General features: G+C 48.9%; 5 protein-coding genes across 5 annotated transcripts; all 5 read left to right on the top strand.

Moving 5' to 3' along the window:
- Positions 1 to 27: 27 nt before the first annotated feature.
- On the top strand, positions 28 to 3,528 carry LAESUDRAFT_720073 (ubiquitin-protein ligase). Its single transcript, XM_040907749.1, has 18 exons — positions 28 to 213; positions 268 to 337; positions 395 to 472; positions 533 to 597; positions 649 to 728; positions 782 to 1,194; positions 1,252 to 1,330; positions 1,391 to 1,457; positions 1,518 to 1,573; positions 1,630 to 1,773; positions 1,829 to 1,995; positions 2,059 to 2,198; positions 2,254 to 2,376; positions 2,434 to 2,519; positions 2,571 to 2,740; positions 2,799 to 2,984; positions 3,036 to 3,112; positions 3,172 to 3,528. The coding sequence occupies exons 1-18, from the start codon at positions 106 to 108 to the stop codon at positions 3,349 to 3,351; spliced, it is 2,289 nt and encodes a 762-aa protein (XP_040769736.1). The 5' UTR covers positions 28 to 105; the 3' UTR covers positions 3,352 to 3,528.
- Positions 3,529 to 5,133: 1,605 nt separating this feature from the next.
- On the top strand, positions 5,134 to 8,050 carry LAESUDRAFT_691277 (alpha/beta-hydrolase). Its single transcript, XM_040906084.1, has 6 exons — positions 5,134 to 5,758; positions 5,817 to 6,163; positions 6,214 to 6,346; positions 6,412 to 6,665; positions 6,730 to 6,823; positions 6,878 to 8,050. Exons 1-6 carry the CDS (start codon positions 5,422 to 5,424, stop codon positions 7,813 to 7,815), a joined length of 2,103 nt encoding a protein of 700 aa, XP_040769737.1. The 5' UTR covers positions 5,134 to 5,421; the 3' UTR covers positions 7,816 to 8,050.
- Positions 8,051 to 9,774: 1,724 nt separating this feature from the next.
- On the top strand, positions 9,775 to 10,455 carry LAESUDRAFT_640882 (uncharacterized protein; the record flags this gene model as incomplete). The annotated part of the gene is made up of 2 exons (XM_040903630.1): positions 9,775 to 9,900; positions 9,955 to 10,455. Coding segments are annotated over 2 exons (627 nt in total), but the record flags the coding sequence as incomplete, so codon positions are not given.
- Positions 10,456 to 14,030: 3,575 nt separating this feature from the next.
- On the top strand, positions 14,031 to 14,887 carry LAESUDRAFT_754600 (uncharacterized protein; the record flags this gene model as incomplete). The annotated part of the gene is made up of 3 exons (XM_040911904.1): positions 14,031 to 14,144; positions 14,208 to 14,333; positions 14,642 to 14,887. The coding sequence occupies 3 exons, from the start codon at positions 14,031 to 14,033 to the stop codon at positions 14,885 to 14,887; spliced, it is 486 nt and encodes a 161-aa protein (XP_040769739.1).
- A 34-nt stretch (positions 14,888 to 14,921) lies between these two features.
- On the top strand, positions 14,922 to 15,379 carry LAESUDRAFT_754601 (uncharacterized protein; the record flags this gene model as incomplete). The annotated part of the gene is made up of 2 exons (XM_040911905.1): positions 14,922 to 15,042; positions 15,090 to 15,379. The coding sequence occupies 2 exons, from the start codon at positions 14,922 to 14,924 to the stop codon at positions 15,377 to 15,379; spliced, it is 411 nt and encodes a 136-aa protein (XP_040769740.1).
- Positions 15,380 to 17,448: the final 2,069 nt, after the last annotated feature.

Here is a 17,448-nt window from a genome sequence, read left to right on the forward strand (position 1 = left end):
CCGACGCGACCGTTCTCAGCGTTCCTCCCGCCACCGCCGCGTGCAGTTGTGAAGTTTGAACCAGCACCTCCATGCCGCGCAGAGAAGGTCAAAGTTGTCTCTTGGATGGCTACTGAAGCTCTGCAGCGTCAAATACAGGCCAAGTGGGAAGCCTCCTTCTCCCGCTTGAACCGTGACCAACCCGGCATCTCAGGATTGTTGACTACCAGTCAGGTCATTTCGACGACCTTGCAGGTCTTATCCGAATAGCTCACCAGCTCCTCATAGGCATGGGAATATATCGCCGAACTTCTGCGTCCCCGAAGTCTGAATGACCCGTCCCCGAGAAGAGAAATCGGTAAATAGGGCCGGGTTTGAGCTGCTTGGAGGAAATTGACAAGGGCTGTTTCCTTAGACGTTCAGCGAGTGAAATCGGTCATTGACTTCTTGACAAGATGCAAACTGACTCCTTCGGTAGTGGAGAACTTCCTCGGTGAGCGATCTGTGAACCGTAGACGGCCGCAGCCCTGCTCACCGCGTTGGGGGAGGGCAGATGAAATGCGAAAGCAACAACACCTTATTACTCGTGATGTTCATGAATATATGATTCAATATGAGGTGCGCCACGTAAATCGTACTGATCGGGCAACCACGTTGACTGTATTCAAGAGAACAACAGACATTCAGTTTATTGCGCGTCTCATCTTTCGCCTCTCACGGTGGCACAAGGCATGGGAGCCGGCAATAGAGTAAGTGATCATCACAGATACAATTTCACCGCTAAACGTAGGTTTGTCGATAGACTTGGACAAACAACCATCACAATGTTCAACTCGACCTTTCAAACGCACGTCTTCTCAATCCTGCCTCCTCCTTTCTTCACGGGATTCAAAGAAGTTGTGAAGTTTACTCTTACGCTCGCTGATATGGATGCCGTGCCAGGCTGGATGACCGAAGCTACCCCCGATAACAACGGCCACTCCGAGCTATCTTCCAGACCAGACTATTCTTTCTGGATGGCATGCCAGCGAATTGGCTTGTTAGACAGGTATGAATCGCTCGTGTCCAGCATTCTCTACGAGCAAATCGAAGCCCATGTATGGGATACGTGCACTGGAAAGTGGGGCGAACCGGTGCTGAAAGATCTGCGCCAATGGATGAACGATGAACTCAAGCCTTGGATGATGTTGCCATTTGGGAAGGGTGCCAAGGGTGGTCAGTTCTTTTTGAAAAAGGAAGGGTACGCCCATCTCAGGTGCTTTCACGTCCTAGCGGATGAGTCTCGGTCGGCAATACATGGTATGGGGTCAAGATGCGACTTTCACATTTGCAAGACTTTGTGCGAGTTACGGTGAGTCTATGACAGTTTTTTCATCGTCCATGTCCGTACCCGGGCTCACTCGTGCAATAGCATCAGAGAGATATTCGACATTATTATTGACTATCCAGATTCTATTGGTGCTCTGTTGGACCTTAAGGCCGGTATACTCATAATAGGCCACAGAGATGGTAGAGCTGATGTGTTGAATGCCGCATAGGAATGTCTGAATCGTGTCGATCAACGCGACCAATTAGTTCAAGCCCTCCGCAAAGCGTAAGTGAAACAATTGTACCGCTGGCGATTACATTACGTGTGACGCTCCACGACAGCAACAAGAAACGACTACTTCACCCTGGCGCGGACACCAAGGACATTCTGACTCAATACGTATCGATCATCCGATGTCTTCGCATCTTGGATCCACCAGGGGTGCTTCTGTTCAAAGTAGCCGATCCCATCCGTCGCTACCTGCGGTGCGCTCTATTGCCTTTGCTGCACTCCTGCTGTAGTAGCTGACCGTGCAACCAGAGAGCGACCAGATACGATACGCTGCATCGTTGCGAGTCTTGTCGGGGATGGCGAGAGTGGCGACTCGCTAGTGGATGAGAACGAGCCTATTCAGCCTTTGCAGCAAGCACAGGTGGAGGATTACACCGATCCTAGCTGGGAGCCGGAACCTATTGATGCTGGGCCTGGTTTGTCTTCATTGAACTGTGCTCGTTCTTGGACAGACCATTGAACATGGCCATCTTTTCTAGATTTCCGCAGCAACAAACCCGGCGATGTTATCAGCACACTCGTCAGCATCTATGACTCCAAGGACCTCTTCGTCAAGGAATTGCAAGTCTTACTCGCTCAGCGACTCTTGGCGATCACTGATGGGAACTTTGAGCGCGAGGTGAGCGTCATTGTTTTGATGTCGGGTCGCATGGTCTGACGAGCAAGGACCACAGCGGCGTAACATAGAGATCCTCAAGATCCGCTTCGGTGAGGCCGCACTGCAAGTCTGCGAGGTCATGTTGAGAGACATGACGGATTCCAAGCGCATAGACCAGCATGTGCAGTCTCAGAAGAATGTGAGTTCGCTCTTCAATGTTTCATGCGCATCATGAGGTTTACCGTGCACATTCCAGCTGGTTCTCCATCCAACTATCATATCGCGCCACTTCTGGCCACCGTTGCAAGCAGGCAAGTTCGTCATGCCAGGACAATTCAAACAGTACGTTAGCGCTCTGGATGTCTCGAGCGACAATTGTGACTTGTATCTAAGGGTTCAGGACGAATATGCGAAAGAATTCATGGCATTCAAGCCCGACAAGAAGCTGCGCTGGCTGCCGCACCTAGGCACGATACACCTCCAGCTCGAGCTGGAAGATCGCACAATATCTGCCGACGTCCCGCCTCTCGAGGCTGCCTTCATTGAGCTGTTCTCTCAGAAAGGTATCGTTGTCCGACGGCAGTCAGGGAGATAGATGTTGAGTTCCGGCAACTCTAACAGACAGCTGGACTGTTGACGAGCTGATCGCTCAAGTGGGCTCGGTCGAACGAGCCGCGGCTTTGAAAGCGCTCGCGACATGGGTCGACCTAGGAGTGCTTAAAGATAGAGGAGGCGGTAACTACATTCTGTCAGAAATCGCAGAGGACATAGCGGAGCCAGGCGCGAAGACATTGCCTGCAAGACCTGGTGTGTTGGTTTACATTTCCTCCTTTGCGTGTCTTAACCCGAGTATTGCAGCACAAATAGTCGAAGACATACCTGCAGTCACAAGCGTGCAGCAACAGCAGGCGGAGCAGATGCAGGTCTTCTGGAGGGTAGGTGTGCTTGACCTAAGAGCTTCAAACGGTTGGCTTACGGCAAACGTGGGATACAGTTCATCGAGGGTATGCTCACCAACTTGGGAACACTGCCTTTGGATCGTATACAGACGATGCTCAAGTTTGCTCCGGGATACGACCGGACTATCGAGCAACTTGGGGCGTTTATGGAAGCTGCGAGGAGGGAAGGTCTTGTAACTGTAAAGGATGGCATGTGGAAGCTGAACAGACATTAACTTCTTCGTGCTGGAAGAGACGGGTGTCCTTCTGAGGTCTCGTCAGTAACAAGCTGATAGGTGAATGACGATTGTACATCAGTAATGACCGTGACGGATGCAAGTCCTGAGCATCCACCTGAGCATCCAACAGAACGGCTACGACGTATGTGGAGGAAGGTCGAAAGTTAGTTGACACCGATGGCGAACTCTGTTGTGAAAGTTTCTACGTGCACTATGGACAAATGCATCGTTGCGATCTTCTAGTGACGGTCCATCATCGACATCGTTAACTTCATGCCGATTCGATGTCTATATATCCGTAGCATTCGGAAAGTCTGTAAATGGCACAAAGCAGACTTTGAGTGCAATTTGAGTGAGTCGGACAACTTTGATGCTCAACACTCACACTATGACCTCTCCGACCCTCATTTTACTAAAGCACAGCTGTGTATGGCCGCCCACATGTCGATAAGACCGCGACTAGTGGTAAAGGATCAAACTAAATTTGTTAAAAACGTTTCAGCATACTAAATTACTTCAAAATGACCTTATGTCTGCAGTGTCACACTGCTACTAGTAGTCACGGACTCTGTACTACTATCAGTGGCCCCACAATGCAATTGCAACCCTAATGCAATTCACGTCTTTCCTGTCTTAATAACGTGTTCAAAAATCTGAAAAATTCATGCAATGTACATGCAAGTATACAGTTAAGGCTGCCTATTCAGATTTTTGACATTGCATGTTGCTGGCATATGGTACAAGTAGTTACAGTGAAGAGCCCCATTTTGATGCTTTCCCGAGGCTCGCTTGCTCGCATAGCTGATCATGGTCTCATGAGGCTCTCAGGTAGACTTCGTATATATGTGAACTCTATGTTGACAGAAGCCGACGTATATTGCGCAAGCCCTGCATTTTCTGGGAGGAGTGCAAGGAGTGAGTGGCTGCCAGAACGAGAAACATACCCAAATAAGGAAGGTTCAGAAGGTCCATTCGAGCTGAGAATGGCGGAGCTGCGTCGGAGAACATCCATTTTCAGTGGTGCCGGACCGGACTGTCAAAATGAACACGTTCCCACACGGTGGCTGATGATTCTTGACAATTGCATTGGTGTTGCGACTGGAAGTCATCCTCAGATTCATCCACTTCGCATCCTGTTCACTCACAAATATTCATCAGTGTTCTCAAGATCCAGTCTTTGTAAGAATAAAATCTCCGAGGGGGTCTGCTCACTGACAGCAGAATAGGATGCGAAACTCTGAAAAAATTGCATTAGTGGGCCAGTGATAGTACACACAGCGTGCATACCAATATTTTTCCACTGAAGAAACCGTGAAAATATAGTAAAATAATATAAAGCCCTGCTTTGGAAAATGTTAAAAACTATTATGTAAATTGTTCCATATTTGGGTAGCATATCAATGATGGAGGAAGCTTCAATTTCTTCACCATTTTTCCAAATCAAAGCTTAATATGTTTTCAGAGTTTCTCTACTGTTTTCCAATGGAAAAATGTTGCTATGCACGCTGTGACATGCTGTTGGGTTCATCATGCGCTTTTGAAATTTGTATACTGGCCTCGCTCCTCCTCGCTCTCGTCGTTTAACTGGCATTACGGTGATCACAAACATAATTAACACGTCGCAGCGTTACCTCGGAAGTACCTTGGTGGAATGTCGCACATCGCCATATCACCTCAGCCTGCGACAAGGACATCCGGAGCGCTCCCGCGGAGGTTGAAGGAATTGTCTCGTCTGCCCACGGGAGACCACCTGCGGCCCGTGCAGGTCAAATGATCCAACGCTCAGCAAAGCAAGAACAGCTCCATCTGTGTTGACCACTTCCACCTACTGCGTTGTGACCGTGCATATTACCTGCTTTGAGGCAGGTGACTATAGAAGCATATGCGGACGGGCTCCCGCACACTCACTCTCTTCGTCGATCGTGGGAGAAGGCTTTCATCGGCGCCCGAGTCGATACTCCGCAGTCCCAGCAGATAGGAAACGGAGTCTCTACCTGGAAAATATAAAGTAGGACACCATGAAGAAACTGGGCCGGCATAATCTACGTCTCAAAACCTGAGCGTGTCATGAAACGCGTTTTTGCTTCTCTCTGTGGACTTATCGTTGTGATACTCGTCTCAACGAGGCTTGCTAATGCGGGATCGATATATCCTGACACGGACGTAGTGATCATATCCAGCAATGATCTGAACCCCTCGAACCCAAATCGTGCAAGCGCACTGTATCTAAAGAGAGGCTTCAACTGCTCGCAGGCGTACGAGGCATGCTTTCAGCTACGGGAGACTCTGCTTCCTGCACCTGGCAGCACCGGCTTGACTGCAGTAAACCTGTCCGTGGCGCTCGTGTCCGAGAAGCATGGTGCTGCTTTGGACGCAACTCAGCAGATGTGGATTGCTGGAGACGGTGAGTGGCCGTAACCCGCCATCTTGCAAATGGCTCTGTGTTCACTTTGCTAGAGCAGCTTCGGGAACGTGCAACGTGTTCACACCAAGTTACCAGTATTCCGAGATGGGGTACCAGCCGGAAGCTGCTGTCAATCCGAACGAGCTTCTACCAGTTCTATGCACGAATTCCGCGCCGATCACCCGGTCGAATGTCACCTCTTATGACACTTCGCGCCAGATACAGCTATCCACACCTTCAGCTGGCGTCTTGACTGGTTTCAGGGACAAATTCAGCTTTCGATTCCTGGGCATTAAGTACGCGGAGTCAACTGCAGCTCAAGGCAGATTCCAGCCTCCCACTGCAGTCCAAGTCGAGTCAGGAAATGAACGATCGGCTCTCGCTTATGGCACAATGTGTCCCCAGGTAAGGCAACCTCTACCGTAAAGTATGCAATTAGCTAATGCAATTTGTAGGCGCCTGACGCTGATAACGGTCATCTTCTTTACACCGACGAGGACTGCATGTATCTCAACGTGTTCTCTCCCGTTGTCAACTCCGGGACGATACATGACGAGATCGCGCCCAAGCTTCCGGTCATGTTCTTCAGTATGTGCAATTATTGAAACTTGAAAGTGGTATACATCTCTTCCTGATACGCATTCGGGCTACAGTTCACGGAGGGGGTCTCAACACAGGAGATAGTGGCCCGTTTCCCTTCAACATGACTACCAGCGGCTTTGTGGGCGACTCAATCTCAAACATCTACGATGGTACCAATCTAGTCTCGTACGGAGGGGTGGTTTTAGTCACGATCAACTACCGCCTCACTGCATTCGGGTGGTTCAACGCCTCCAACGCTGCCCTGAAAGATGCCTTGCTAGCCCTGCATTGGGTGCAAGACAACATTGAATCATTTGGCGGTGATGTAAGTCGGATCTTGTTTACTACTGAATCACTTGGAGATAACATACTAAGATGTCTATGTAAAGCCAACAAAAGTACTGATTTTTGGTGAATCCGCGGGCGGTACAATGACCAGATATCTTCTGGGAACAAATCCGCAGTATACAGAGGGACTCTTCAGTGAGTTACGGCGATTGCTTTAGCAGTTATGGGTAGTGTCATAACGTCGTGCAGGCGCTGCCATACTCGAATCGGACTTCCCTCAGAATGATCCTTTCCTGACTCCGACACTCGCGCTGAATAACTCTCTAATGCTCGCAAAATATCTTGGATGTGCGGTTAACTCGTCTACCTCCTTCACCGACGAGATGGCTCTATGCGTGCAGAACCTCTCGGCAGGCGATATCGCGATGGCTTCATACTACCTCGGCCTTTCGTGGGATATCACTGTCGATGGCGACTACGTGTTGACAGATATAGCATCAAGCATCAAGGATGGAGTCTACGCTCGTGTTCCGACGATCTGGTCGAGCAATGAATGCGAGTATTGCTACTTTCTCCCGACGAGCATCGCCCCGAACTCTTCGTCCTCTGCGTTTCCGGACAACCTGCCTCTCTTTTTCAACAGCACCCAGGCAGAGCGTATCCTGAACGCGACAGATCTGTATCCATACCAGACTGCCCCTGCGGAGGACGGCATCTCGGGTGCCGTCCTGACCCTCGCCCAGCTTATTACCGATTACGACGTCCACTGCCCAATGGTCTATCTCTCCTCACTGGAGACGAACACCACCAATCCCGGTAACTCCTACAAGGTGGAGTTTGCAACCGGCCTCGGCTCTCCGCTCACTCCTAACCCCGCAACGTGTCCTGGCCAAGTATGCCACGCAGACGAACTCTACTGGGTATTCGCTACCGCAGAGACGGACAACCTGTACCAGCCTCTCGCTGAGGGTCAGGTGGTGACAACACGGGAGGTGATCAATCGGTGGACATCGCTTGCATGGACGGGCAATCCGAATTACGAAGGTGCTGTAGTGGAGTGGGCTCCGTACGTGGGCGACAATGAGATCGTCATCAATGCGACGGCGACAGAGACATCAGAGGCATATAGGGTGGCGCAGTGCGACTTTATTCAAAGCCAATTGGGGTTGTTCTTCGGGGACCCGTGAAGCCACGCTGTATGACATTGGGCCAGAGCAAAGTCGTTGCGTGGAATGCATTGGCCAGATCTTGCAGGTGTCATATTCACTGGCGATGAGCTAAGCTATGTATGATGTGCCACTTTCCAAAAAAAGCATTGGCGTCCAGCTCAACACTCTGCAATCGAAATGATGATGTAGACTCTACGTTGTTGTACATACGATTCGGATGGGATGAATTTATATTTGTCGACTTTGGCCGTCCACCACTAATCCGTCCTCGATCTAAATAGTAAGACCATTTTATTCCGCCCTGAGGATGTTTCAATTTCCGCCTCGATTCGCGCTACGACAATCGTGGGTTCTTATCCAGACTCTTCCCCATCCATGCCTACGGGAGTTCAAGGGGGCGCATGTGAGAGGTGATACATCGTGTATTGTACTATCAGCCACCTCAGCCACAATTCAGCCACAATTCCATACTCCGACACATTTTAAACTCCACAATCTTATTGGCCCCCAACTCCCTACGGCGGCTGGCAGCAGGCTCCTCCCCATCTCGCTTTCAGGAGTTTGGGGGGCCCCATCCTATGGGTGGGACATTGTGCTTCATCCCGCCACCTCAGCCACATTTCAGCCACACATTTGAGACTCAGCCAATGTTAAACTCCCCACTCTTACATATTCCCCTTCAACTCCCTATAGCGGCTGGGAGAAAACATGTGTAAATAATGGAGGTCAGATGCAAGCTGCCCCAAAGTAGTAGTTGGTGCTCCCCGAGCGCTAGATTTTGTACTGACCTCATCAGGAATCAAATATTACACCTATTGCATCGTGCAAATATGCTCAGCCCATCTACCCTCAAAGGAGAGTGCTTCTGATATCTGCACACTGGCAGAGGCATTCCTTGTAAGGTCTGTCTATGACAACTTCAATGCTGCAATCAAAAACATGACACCAGGAGTCAAAAATGCAAAAGAGAGCCTCTCACATCTCACAGCTCCGGACTCAGTCACTCAACCATGGTGTCACCCTCAATGATCTGAACTGCTCTAGATAGCCATGAAAATTCTCACCATTGAATCATGCTGTTGAGTGCCATTTATTGATGCGTTGCCGTAGCAGAACTCTTGTAACCACTGTTATCAATGAATGTTAGAGTTGCCAGAAATTTATTACAGGCGCCTATCAATAATCTATTTTCTGGCCTTGCTGACTGCCAATTGGAGAAGGTCGGCCTCCGACCTTCATTATTTACACATGTCTTCTCTCAGCCACTATAGGGAGTTGGAGGGAAATAAGAGTGGGGAGTTTGAAATTAGTGATCACATCATGATCGAGCACATGGCTGATCGGTCCAGGATGTGGCACTGTATCCCTCCCTAAGATGGGGGCCCCCCAAACTCCCAAAAGCGAGATGGGGAGGAGCCTGGGCTGGCAGAAAACATGCACAAACAACAGAGTGTGGCTGCGAGTCATCTCAAATAGGCAGGTGTATATATTATGAAATGTCAATATTTTGTCCTAGGCACCGTCTTCAGCTTGTTCATCATGCTCACTGCTACTGTGCTCTGTGCTCTTGTCAAAGTGTTTGAACAACATGCTATTTTCCTATCAGAGTTGCTTATAGGTTTGCTATGTGGGCGAGGCAATGAAACTCCAAATCCTTTTATAAAAGATGTGGCTGCAAATCTTCATGAGATACTTGCTGCACTCTTGCAGCACACTCACACATTTTATACAACACAGCAATTTGCTTTTGACATCACGAAGAAGCACTGCTTTGACTCTGTGCAAAGACTGACAAATACAAAAAATGGCTGACATTTTAGTGCACTCCACACGACTGCTGATCAAATTCAGAATTTTTGAATCGAAGAAATGGCAGCCGACATGCATGATATTGCCTCAGGACTATGAAATCTAATCAGTCACCTACTCTCAGGTGGTGACCAACCAATTATTCAAAGTGATCTGAGCCTGAAAGAGTTAGACATGGAGGAGATGGAATACTGGGCAGCACTCGGTGATGATGAAGTTGAAGCTGAGGAAGAGGCAGTGGAGAAAAAGAGGATAAAGATTGTTCGCAAGTGTCAAATTGCACTGCACCACATTGTAAGGCATCACGACCATTGTATGGCATGAAGTATTCACCAAAAACATTTATAGAAAATTGTCATAATCATCTCAATGCTCATGCATTCTCAGAGTCAAAAATGTAATGCTCTGGCAGCAGTCAATGGACTTTTCTTCCATTCATGCAATACTCCTGATAAGGTCATCAAAGCTCTTGCTCATATGGGCATATCAATTTCTCCATATGCTATCGGAACTGCTGTCCATTCTCTGTCTCGGCAGAGTGCAGAGGCTATACAAGAAATTGGTCAATCATTACTAGCTGCATACAGCTATGATAACTTTGACATCAACCTGCCTATGAAGACACCGAGAATCGAAAAGTCCTCCGAGACATTGCTGCACTTGACTTCCAGTGACATACTTCTACTTGATCATGGGGTGATGAAGGAGGACCTACATTGCTCACAAGAGCTTTGGGAGAGGTCACCATTAAATTTCACATTGTCCTCAATGTCAATTCCACGCTATGATTTTGACAATCTTCTTAAATTGCATCCTGAGAGCGCACATCTATCAAACCTGACATGGTGAGGTCGATTCAATTTCTGGAAGTTCCTGCATGATCTTGTCCATTATGGATCTGAGGGCTTTCAAAAATTCATCCTGAACATCAGCAATCGATAGAAGATTGATGCCATTCCTGTGACAAAGCTTCAGCATCATCTGATGTGAGCTATGGATATCAACCAATCCTGGGTGAACAGAAACATCAAGGCAATCACAAACTTACTATCACAGAGAGGAGTTGGAGATTCAAATGAAGTGACCACACAAGGGTGGCCTGACTTGTCGGTGGTTGACTTATCTGAACATGTTGTTTTGATTCATGGTGATCTGAGTACCTGTGAAAGGGTTCAGTCCATTCTCAAGGTTCGCAGCATCGAAAAAACACCTTGGCATCATGTCACAGTGCTAGCTTGGCACAAGATCCAAGAGGATCAAAAAAGGACAGTTATGTGATGTGCTGCCCTGTCCCCCAGAACCCTAGCTGGCTGCCTAAGCCAAAGGTGACTCACTGATGAGGAGTATGCAGGAAATGTGGTGAGAAATATAATGGAGCTGTTTAGGCTCAGTGGAGTGGCTATAGTGAAGATGAGGAGAAACAATCTGAGGGTTCGTCCTCTACACCACCAATCCCATGCCACGCTGATATGCTCAACCGTGTCCTGGCCGTGAGCAGCGCTCCTAACCAAACCTCTACTGGTGGAAGGCGAACGGGGCTCTGTCCATCCGCGGTCCCTTTGGGCTATGGTCACAGAAAACTTCAGATGATAATGCAGCGACGGGCGGCCGTGAGTTGTACAGCTGTGTTGCTTGAAACAGAGTCAGATTGGTCAACAGTTCTGGATCGGTGAGTGTCGGACTTGACTGTATGGACACCTCTGACTGGGAAACAGTTGAAAGCTGGAATGTGGGGGTGTGTGGGTGTAGAATGTGACTGGTGACTTTTGTACTCGTGAACTGTGGTGGCTGAAGGTCTGGGTTGTGGCACGAGGACCTGCTATATCTCGAAAGTGCTGGTCAAGTGCTGACGACGAAGCCCTAATAGCCTCTGAACTGGGTGAAGTGCCGACAACGAAGCCCTAAGTGCTTCTGACTGAAACGAGCATCGACGATGAACTCCTGGGTACTAGCAAGGCTATGGGATCTGATGGGGACGGAATCCTGGTTTGAGACTTGTGACTGGTGGCGTGCGAGCAAAATGCGATGGCGTGAGGTACGAGAATGCGATAACGTGACTTATCTGGCTGAAAACTAAGTTGAGCTAGAGGCCACTGCTGAAAGTGCTGCCTCTCTCAGTGTTGAGAATCCCAGAGATGTAGAACGTGATCGCAATAGACGTAGATGTAGTTGGGCACGATGCCCTAGCGTAGACAAGATGAGAACTGAGCACTGCTGCATGGAGAACTCCATCCAAAACTCTCCTTTTATTCCTATGTACAGTGTAGACTATATAGTGGATCGGAAATGAGTCAGCTGAGTCGCTGAAATGCGTTTCTGATCATACATTATGTTTCCGATCCATTGAAACCTGTCGCAAAGCTCATTCCTGCCCCCTTTCCATATCATACAGTCAGGGAACTGGAAGTCCGGCCCTGTCAGGGTCCCTCAGTCTGCTACCCTATCTTCCATTCAGTTAGCGCACTTGTTCATTTTTGAGTTGCCTAACTGGTCACATTCCGCTCTCACGCTGCACGTTGTAATCGGCTATGCTTCCTCATGGCTCACTCGTTATTTTCGCGCCTCATGTTCACCTTCTGACCCCTTCATGTGGTTCCCTGTTCCCAGGCTGTCAGTAAAGTCTTTTTTGCCCACTCTGGACTGCTCCAGCTTGGTGTTTGTCTTTTCCGATCACGGCGACTCGCTATCCAATTGTGTGACAGTCAGACACAGTTTCTGGCATTTTCTGATCGCAGAATATCTCGGTGTGTATCACCTCCCCCGTTCTGAGATCTGGACCGTCCTCAGTCTGTCAGGCTTGTGTACTTTAGATAGCATGACCTCACTGTCAGTTCCCAGTCTTTTGCTGCTATGTCCCACACCGACGGTGTCTTCAGCCTTGTGGCTCGCGCTTGCGGTGTCTACTCCATTGATGGTGCTTGCATTTTGCTACTGCAGCACCTCGATAATCTCGTGTTTGCATCGCCCACTCCTGATTCTCATGCATTGGTCTGGCAGGGCTGGGCCACTTCATTTTCCGTGTACGAGGTGAGTATTTCATGTCGCGATCTGCCTTCTGACGGTTAACACTGCGGCCTTCCAGTTATGCATGACCTGTGACTATCCGAACCGTGCCAAGAGTTTGCTGCATGAGGTCAATTCGGTGTACGACTGGCTCATGCTGAATGTGAGCCCTGACTTCGATCGGATCCCAGCCATGGTTTCTTTCATCCTGAGAGGTTATTCTGAGGCTGTCGGCACTGCTGACCTGATTTGTTCATCTGCTGCGATGGCTGAGATCATGTAGGAGATCGTCGAGGCTGCAGACTGTGGCAATTTTGACAAGTTCCCTGAAAGTCGTGACCTTACTTGCGATCGCTTTCTAATGGCGTTCACGGCAAATGATGTTTTTGTGGATCAGCATGACCGTACATTCCTTGGGCAGACCATCCTGATTGGCTGCTGGTGGATAGACTATGATAGCTGACACATTCCTTCTTCTTCTGCCATGTCTCGTGCTATGGCAGAGATTCTTCAGGATGCAGTCAAGCACAAACCTGAAGTTGCTGCAGTGACTCTGCGAGTTCAGTCGCATTCGGCGTCCGTTGTGAGTATGGCATCGTCCGCAGTCACCACCAAGTCTTCTGAGTCAGATACACTGTGTGAGCACTACACCACCATCCACGCCCTCCCAAAGCATGTGCAGATCGCATTCTTGAGCTTCAGAAAGCCATGGCTGCATACCAAGGTACATTCATTCGCTTTTCACTGCCTGCGCGTCGCTTATGTTTCTGCCACCAGTGCTCTAAATGCTTGATGGATGGTGACTGCATGATTATGCCTTCCGAGCATGGTGGGCAGGCTTGCGTTCGCTGCTGAGTGTCACACCTCAAGTGCTCATTTGTCCAATCTCCCTCTAGTACACCTTCTTTTTCTTGATCGGAAATGCTGCCATCCTGACTCCACTCCTTTTGCGCTTGCAGGTGCCAAATCGCTTGTCAATATCGAGCGGATTCTTAGCAAGGTTCACGGACTGGATGTTTCCAGCACTCTGCTTGTTGAGATCTATACGCAGGAGCACGCGTGACTGGTAGTGGAGGCGACTCGCATTAGCGAGCGTCTCCAGTTCTTAAAGTCCTTTCTGGCTGCGAATGGGAAAGCCACATAGTCTAGACCTGTCTCAATTTGTCCTTCGTGTACTCTGCTTGCTCATGTACAATAGTCCGACTGTGTTTGTTTCTGATGCTGTACTGTGAATCCATTGTTTTGGGTGGCTTCGATCTGAGTTGGCTCGCGTTTTGGTCCTGCAACAGAAGTCCTGCCCGAGTCACTTGAACTGGCTTCCTGAGAAAGCTGACTGGCTCTACCATGTGGTAGAGGACGATACCACAAGGTTTTAATGATGCGTTCACATGTCTGAGCTTGGCCAGTTCAATTTTTCTGCAATGGCGCCTAACTCGCCTCTCCCTCTATCTCAATCTCTCAGCTCCTCGATGGGCAATCCCGCTACCCCATCATCTTCTCAACGTCCTGCGACTCCGGTTGCTTCTCCACGCAAGGTATGCTTGTCTTTTCAGACCCTTTGGCTTTTCACAGCACTAATTTCTCTCCTTGACACCTAGGTGACAGATGCAAAGGACGTCGTCATGGGCGTCATGTATTCCACTTGGGAGGCATTGCATGAGGCAGAGCCTCTCGATCCAGCTGTGGATTTTGAATTCCTTATACATAAGTTCCTTTCTACTCTGGTAAGTAAACACTCCATTGCACTCATCACTGGCTAACTTGCTCCCTCCGCTAGCATGATCTTCGCACTTTCTCAGATTCAGTGTCACAAACGTGCTACGCCCGATTTTGCCAAAAGGCCTAAGCACATCTTGACTCCTTTTTCCAGTGTCGCTATTGCCTTCTTTCCAACAAGGTGTCTCATACTTGCATGCTAAGTGAGTTCTGTCCTAAATGCCACAAATGTCACCACGACCACAAGGCTTGCAAGTGGTGGATGCATGATACGGTCCCTGACATTGACGATGCCAACGGATGGCTTTCGCTAAAGAAGCTGTACTGTCAAAAGGACTGGCCCCTGCCCAAGATGCCAGATGCTTCCATGATTGTGAAGGCTTCTAGTCACCAGGGTGACTATGATGAGCAGATGCATGATGCGAACACTGCTGGCAGCGATTACGCTATGGAGCTCGAGCTTCTGCTGGACACACTGATTGACGAATATGAGACTGTGATTGCTCTGGCCCCATGCCTTTATAGGCCTCCCTCCTTTCTCATTTTGTTTCTGGCTAACTGACCTTTCTCCAGGTCTGGCCCATACCTTACCCGACATGCCTGAGCCCAATGTTGAGTCTGACGCTGAAGGTGCACCCGAGGTTGTGACCGTCAAGCAAGAGAAGGACACTGCTGGGCCTTCTCGTCATAAGCTGGCGATTCCTTCGCCGCCACGTGGTATGTTCCTTTCTGCATCATTACTTCCTTGCTAATGATTTCTTTAGGTCATTTTGACAGGCCTCCCAAGTGTTCTAGCTTCGACGACTCTGACCCGGATGACATCATGATGCAGCACTTCCATGCTGGCACCATCGTTGTCCCGTCGACCAAGGTCCTCAAGCTGCACTCGTTGAAAGGCAAAGCTCGCACAAAGGGCTTCTCCAAGAATGCAGCCATGAAGCCAGAACTGACTCGCACTTCGCCAGCTGCCATCGAGCCTTCTGCAGCCAGTATGCAACTCGAGCAGATGATCGAGCTCTCAGAGAATCATGCCTTGAGGGCTCGCAAGTTGTGATATCGTTGGTGCACTGGGCTTGGGCTGGGGTGATGCAAAGTGGGCTGTCTGCATAGTCTTTCATATCTCTGTTGTGATCTCTCCTCCTCCACATGCGCGGAGCAAATGTATTAGTTAGCCTGCTTGAATAAACCGTGTGTTGAAAAACCTTGCATGAGTTTTCCCGAGTGAATCATTAAGCGAGATGTCGCAAAATATGATAGTCTTGTCCAAGTTTTTGAGTCTCCTGAGTCCATAGCCGAGTCCTTGCCTATATACAATTGAAGAATTAGTTCGAATCCCTATGCTTGTTTATTCTGACTCATTTGCATCGTACTGGTCTTGCTGTCCTTCATCTTCATCTCCTGACTCCTCGTCTTCTTGTCCTTCCTCCGGTTCCTCTTCTCCTTGGTCATCCGACTAGAGCATCTCCTTCAATCTGGTTTCTGATGCGTCCAACATTTCTTCTGCGATCACGATCTTCTTTCTTGCTGTGAATGGTACCACCCTAAATGCTGCAATCAGCTGATCCAATACTGCTCCATCCAACTCACAGAGCATGTATGCTCCTCCCCGATTGTGAAACAGCACAATATACGGCCCAATATAGTGCGGTCTCATTTTCTGATTGAGTGCTTTCTCGATCTGCGTATGCTGAACCAAGACTAGGTCTCCGCGCTTATAGTCAAAATCCTTGATCACATTCTTGTGGACTCGCTCGAATCGTCTGGCTGCTTCTCTTCTGGCTTCGTAGACTGCATTATGGATTCTTGCGTCCTGTTCACGGTGCTTCTGTAATGCTTCAGCTCGACTCGCAATTAGGTCAGTTGTTGTCACCATTCTGACTGGGGCTGGAATCAAATACATTGCTTCAACGATGTCAAGTGGTAGGACTGGATGGGTGCCTGTGACTGCGAAATAAGGTGTGCAACCCATTCGTCTCCTAACCGTTACTCTTTTCGACCAGAAAACGGAATGTGCGACTTGACTCCATTTGCGCTCCTCTCCGTTGGCAGCCTTGAATAGACCTTGCCAAATGTCGAAATGTGGTCGCTCAACGATTTCATTCGCTCATGAGTTGTAGCCACTTATCCGAATGTGCTTGATGTGATATTTCTTCTCCAGATAGGCTGCTGCTTTTATGAATGGTGCACCATTGTCAGTTACGATTTCTGATAAGGGCCCCAGTGGCAGAGTATATCCTCAAAAATCCAATCGCCGAGATTCTTCGCAGTTTCTGCTCAAAGCATACGGAACTCAGGATAGTGGGTGAGTGAACACTGACCCTGCACAATGTACTTGAATCTGTTTGAGGGCAGCATATGCATTGTGTCAATATATATCTTCGCAAATATCGGGGCTGGAATCGCAACAGTCGGTGGAATGAGAATCTGGTGAATATGTTACTTCTGACATATCACGCAAGTCTTTATGAACCAAGCAATGTCAGCTGCGACATCCGGCCACCAAAAGCATTTGCGAATCAATGATCGAGTCAGAAAAATGCCTCGATGCCCAAGTTCGTCATGTGCTCCAGCGAGGACTCGCAGTCAGTTTCCTGGTAATATGACTAGCTAGTGCGATCCTTGTCCATCCTTCCTCCAGAGATGTCCATCTCGCTTGAAGAAGTGAACCACATACTTGAGCATCCGATCATATTCCTTGTCTGAGTAATTCTCCAGTCGCTGCAACGTTTCTAGCCAGTCAGTAATTAGAATGATGAAATGGTCATTCTGTCTGGCTCGTGCGGATTGTGAAACGTCCTTGTAGCTGACTGCCTTCAGTTCCTGAGTATCTTGCATGGATTCCAATTTGTCATCACTTTGAGTCAGAAGCACAAAACCTGATTGCATGGCTGGCTCCTCCCCCGTTCTGAATAATTGACCGTCCTTGGTCGACGGCGGATTACTCGGAAGCTGTGCTCAGGGAAGTACTTGGTGCATAAAGCCGTTCATGCGATCCACCCAGTCATCAAAGTTGGTGTCCTTGATCGGCTCTGGTGGCAGGTTGCCTGGCTGTCTCGGTCGGCATGATGATCCATCTGGACCATGCATGACTCCTGGAACATGGACTAGCCGGAAATGGTACAT

The sequence above is a fragment of the Laetiporus sulphureus genome, assembly GCF_001632365.1.
Source record: "Laetiporus sulphureus 93-53 unplaced genomic scaffold LAESUscaffold_2, whole genome shotgun sequence".
NCBI lineage: Eukaryota > Fungi > Basidiomycota > Agaricomycetes > Polyporales > Laetiporaceae > Laetiporus > Laetiporus sulphureus.

Bases quoted from the DNA above. Each gene is read 5' to 3' on its own strand.
- LAESUDRAFT_691277 (XM_040906084.1), top strand. From the start codon at position 5,422: ATGAAACGCGTTTTTGCTTCTCTCTGTGGACTTATCGTTGTGATACTC. The intron at 6,164-6,213 runs GTAAGGCAACCT...TGCAATTTGTAG, and splicing joins ATGGCACAATGTGTCCCCAG to GCGCCTGACGCTGATAACGG. The intron at 6,666-6,729 runs GTAAGTCGGATC...GTCTATGTAAAG, and splicing joins TTGAATCATTTGGCGGTGAT to CCAACAAAAGTACTGATTTT.
- LAESUDRAFT_720073 (XM_040907749.1), top strand. From the start codon at position 106: ATGGCTACTGAAGCTCTGCAGCGTCAAATACAGGCCAAGTGGGAAGCC. The intron at 214-267 runs GTCATTTCGACG...AGCTCCTCATAG, and splicing joins GATTGTTGACTACCAGTCAG to GCATGGGAATATATCGCCGA. The intron at 1,331-1,390 runs GTGAGTCTATGA...CTCGTGCAATAG, and splicing joins AAGACTTTGTGCGAGTTACG to CATCAGAGAGATATTCGACA.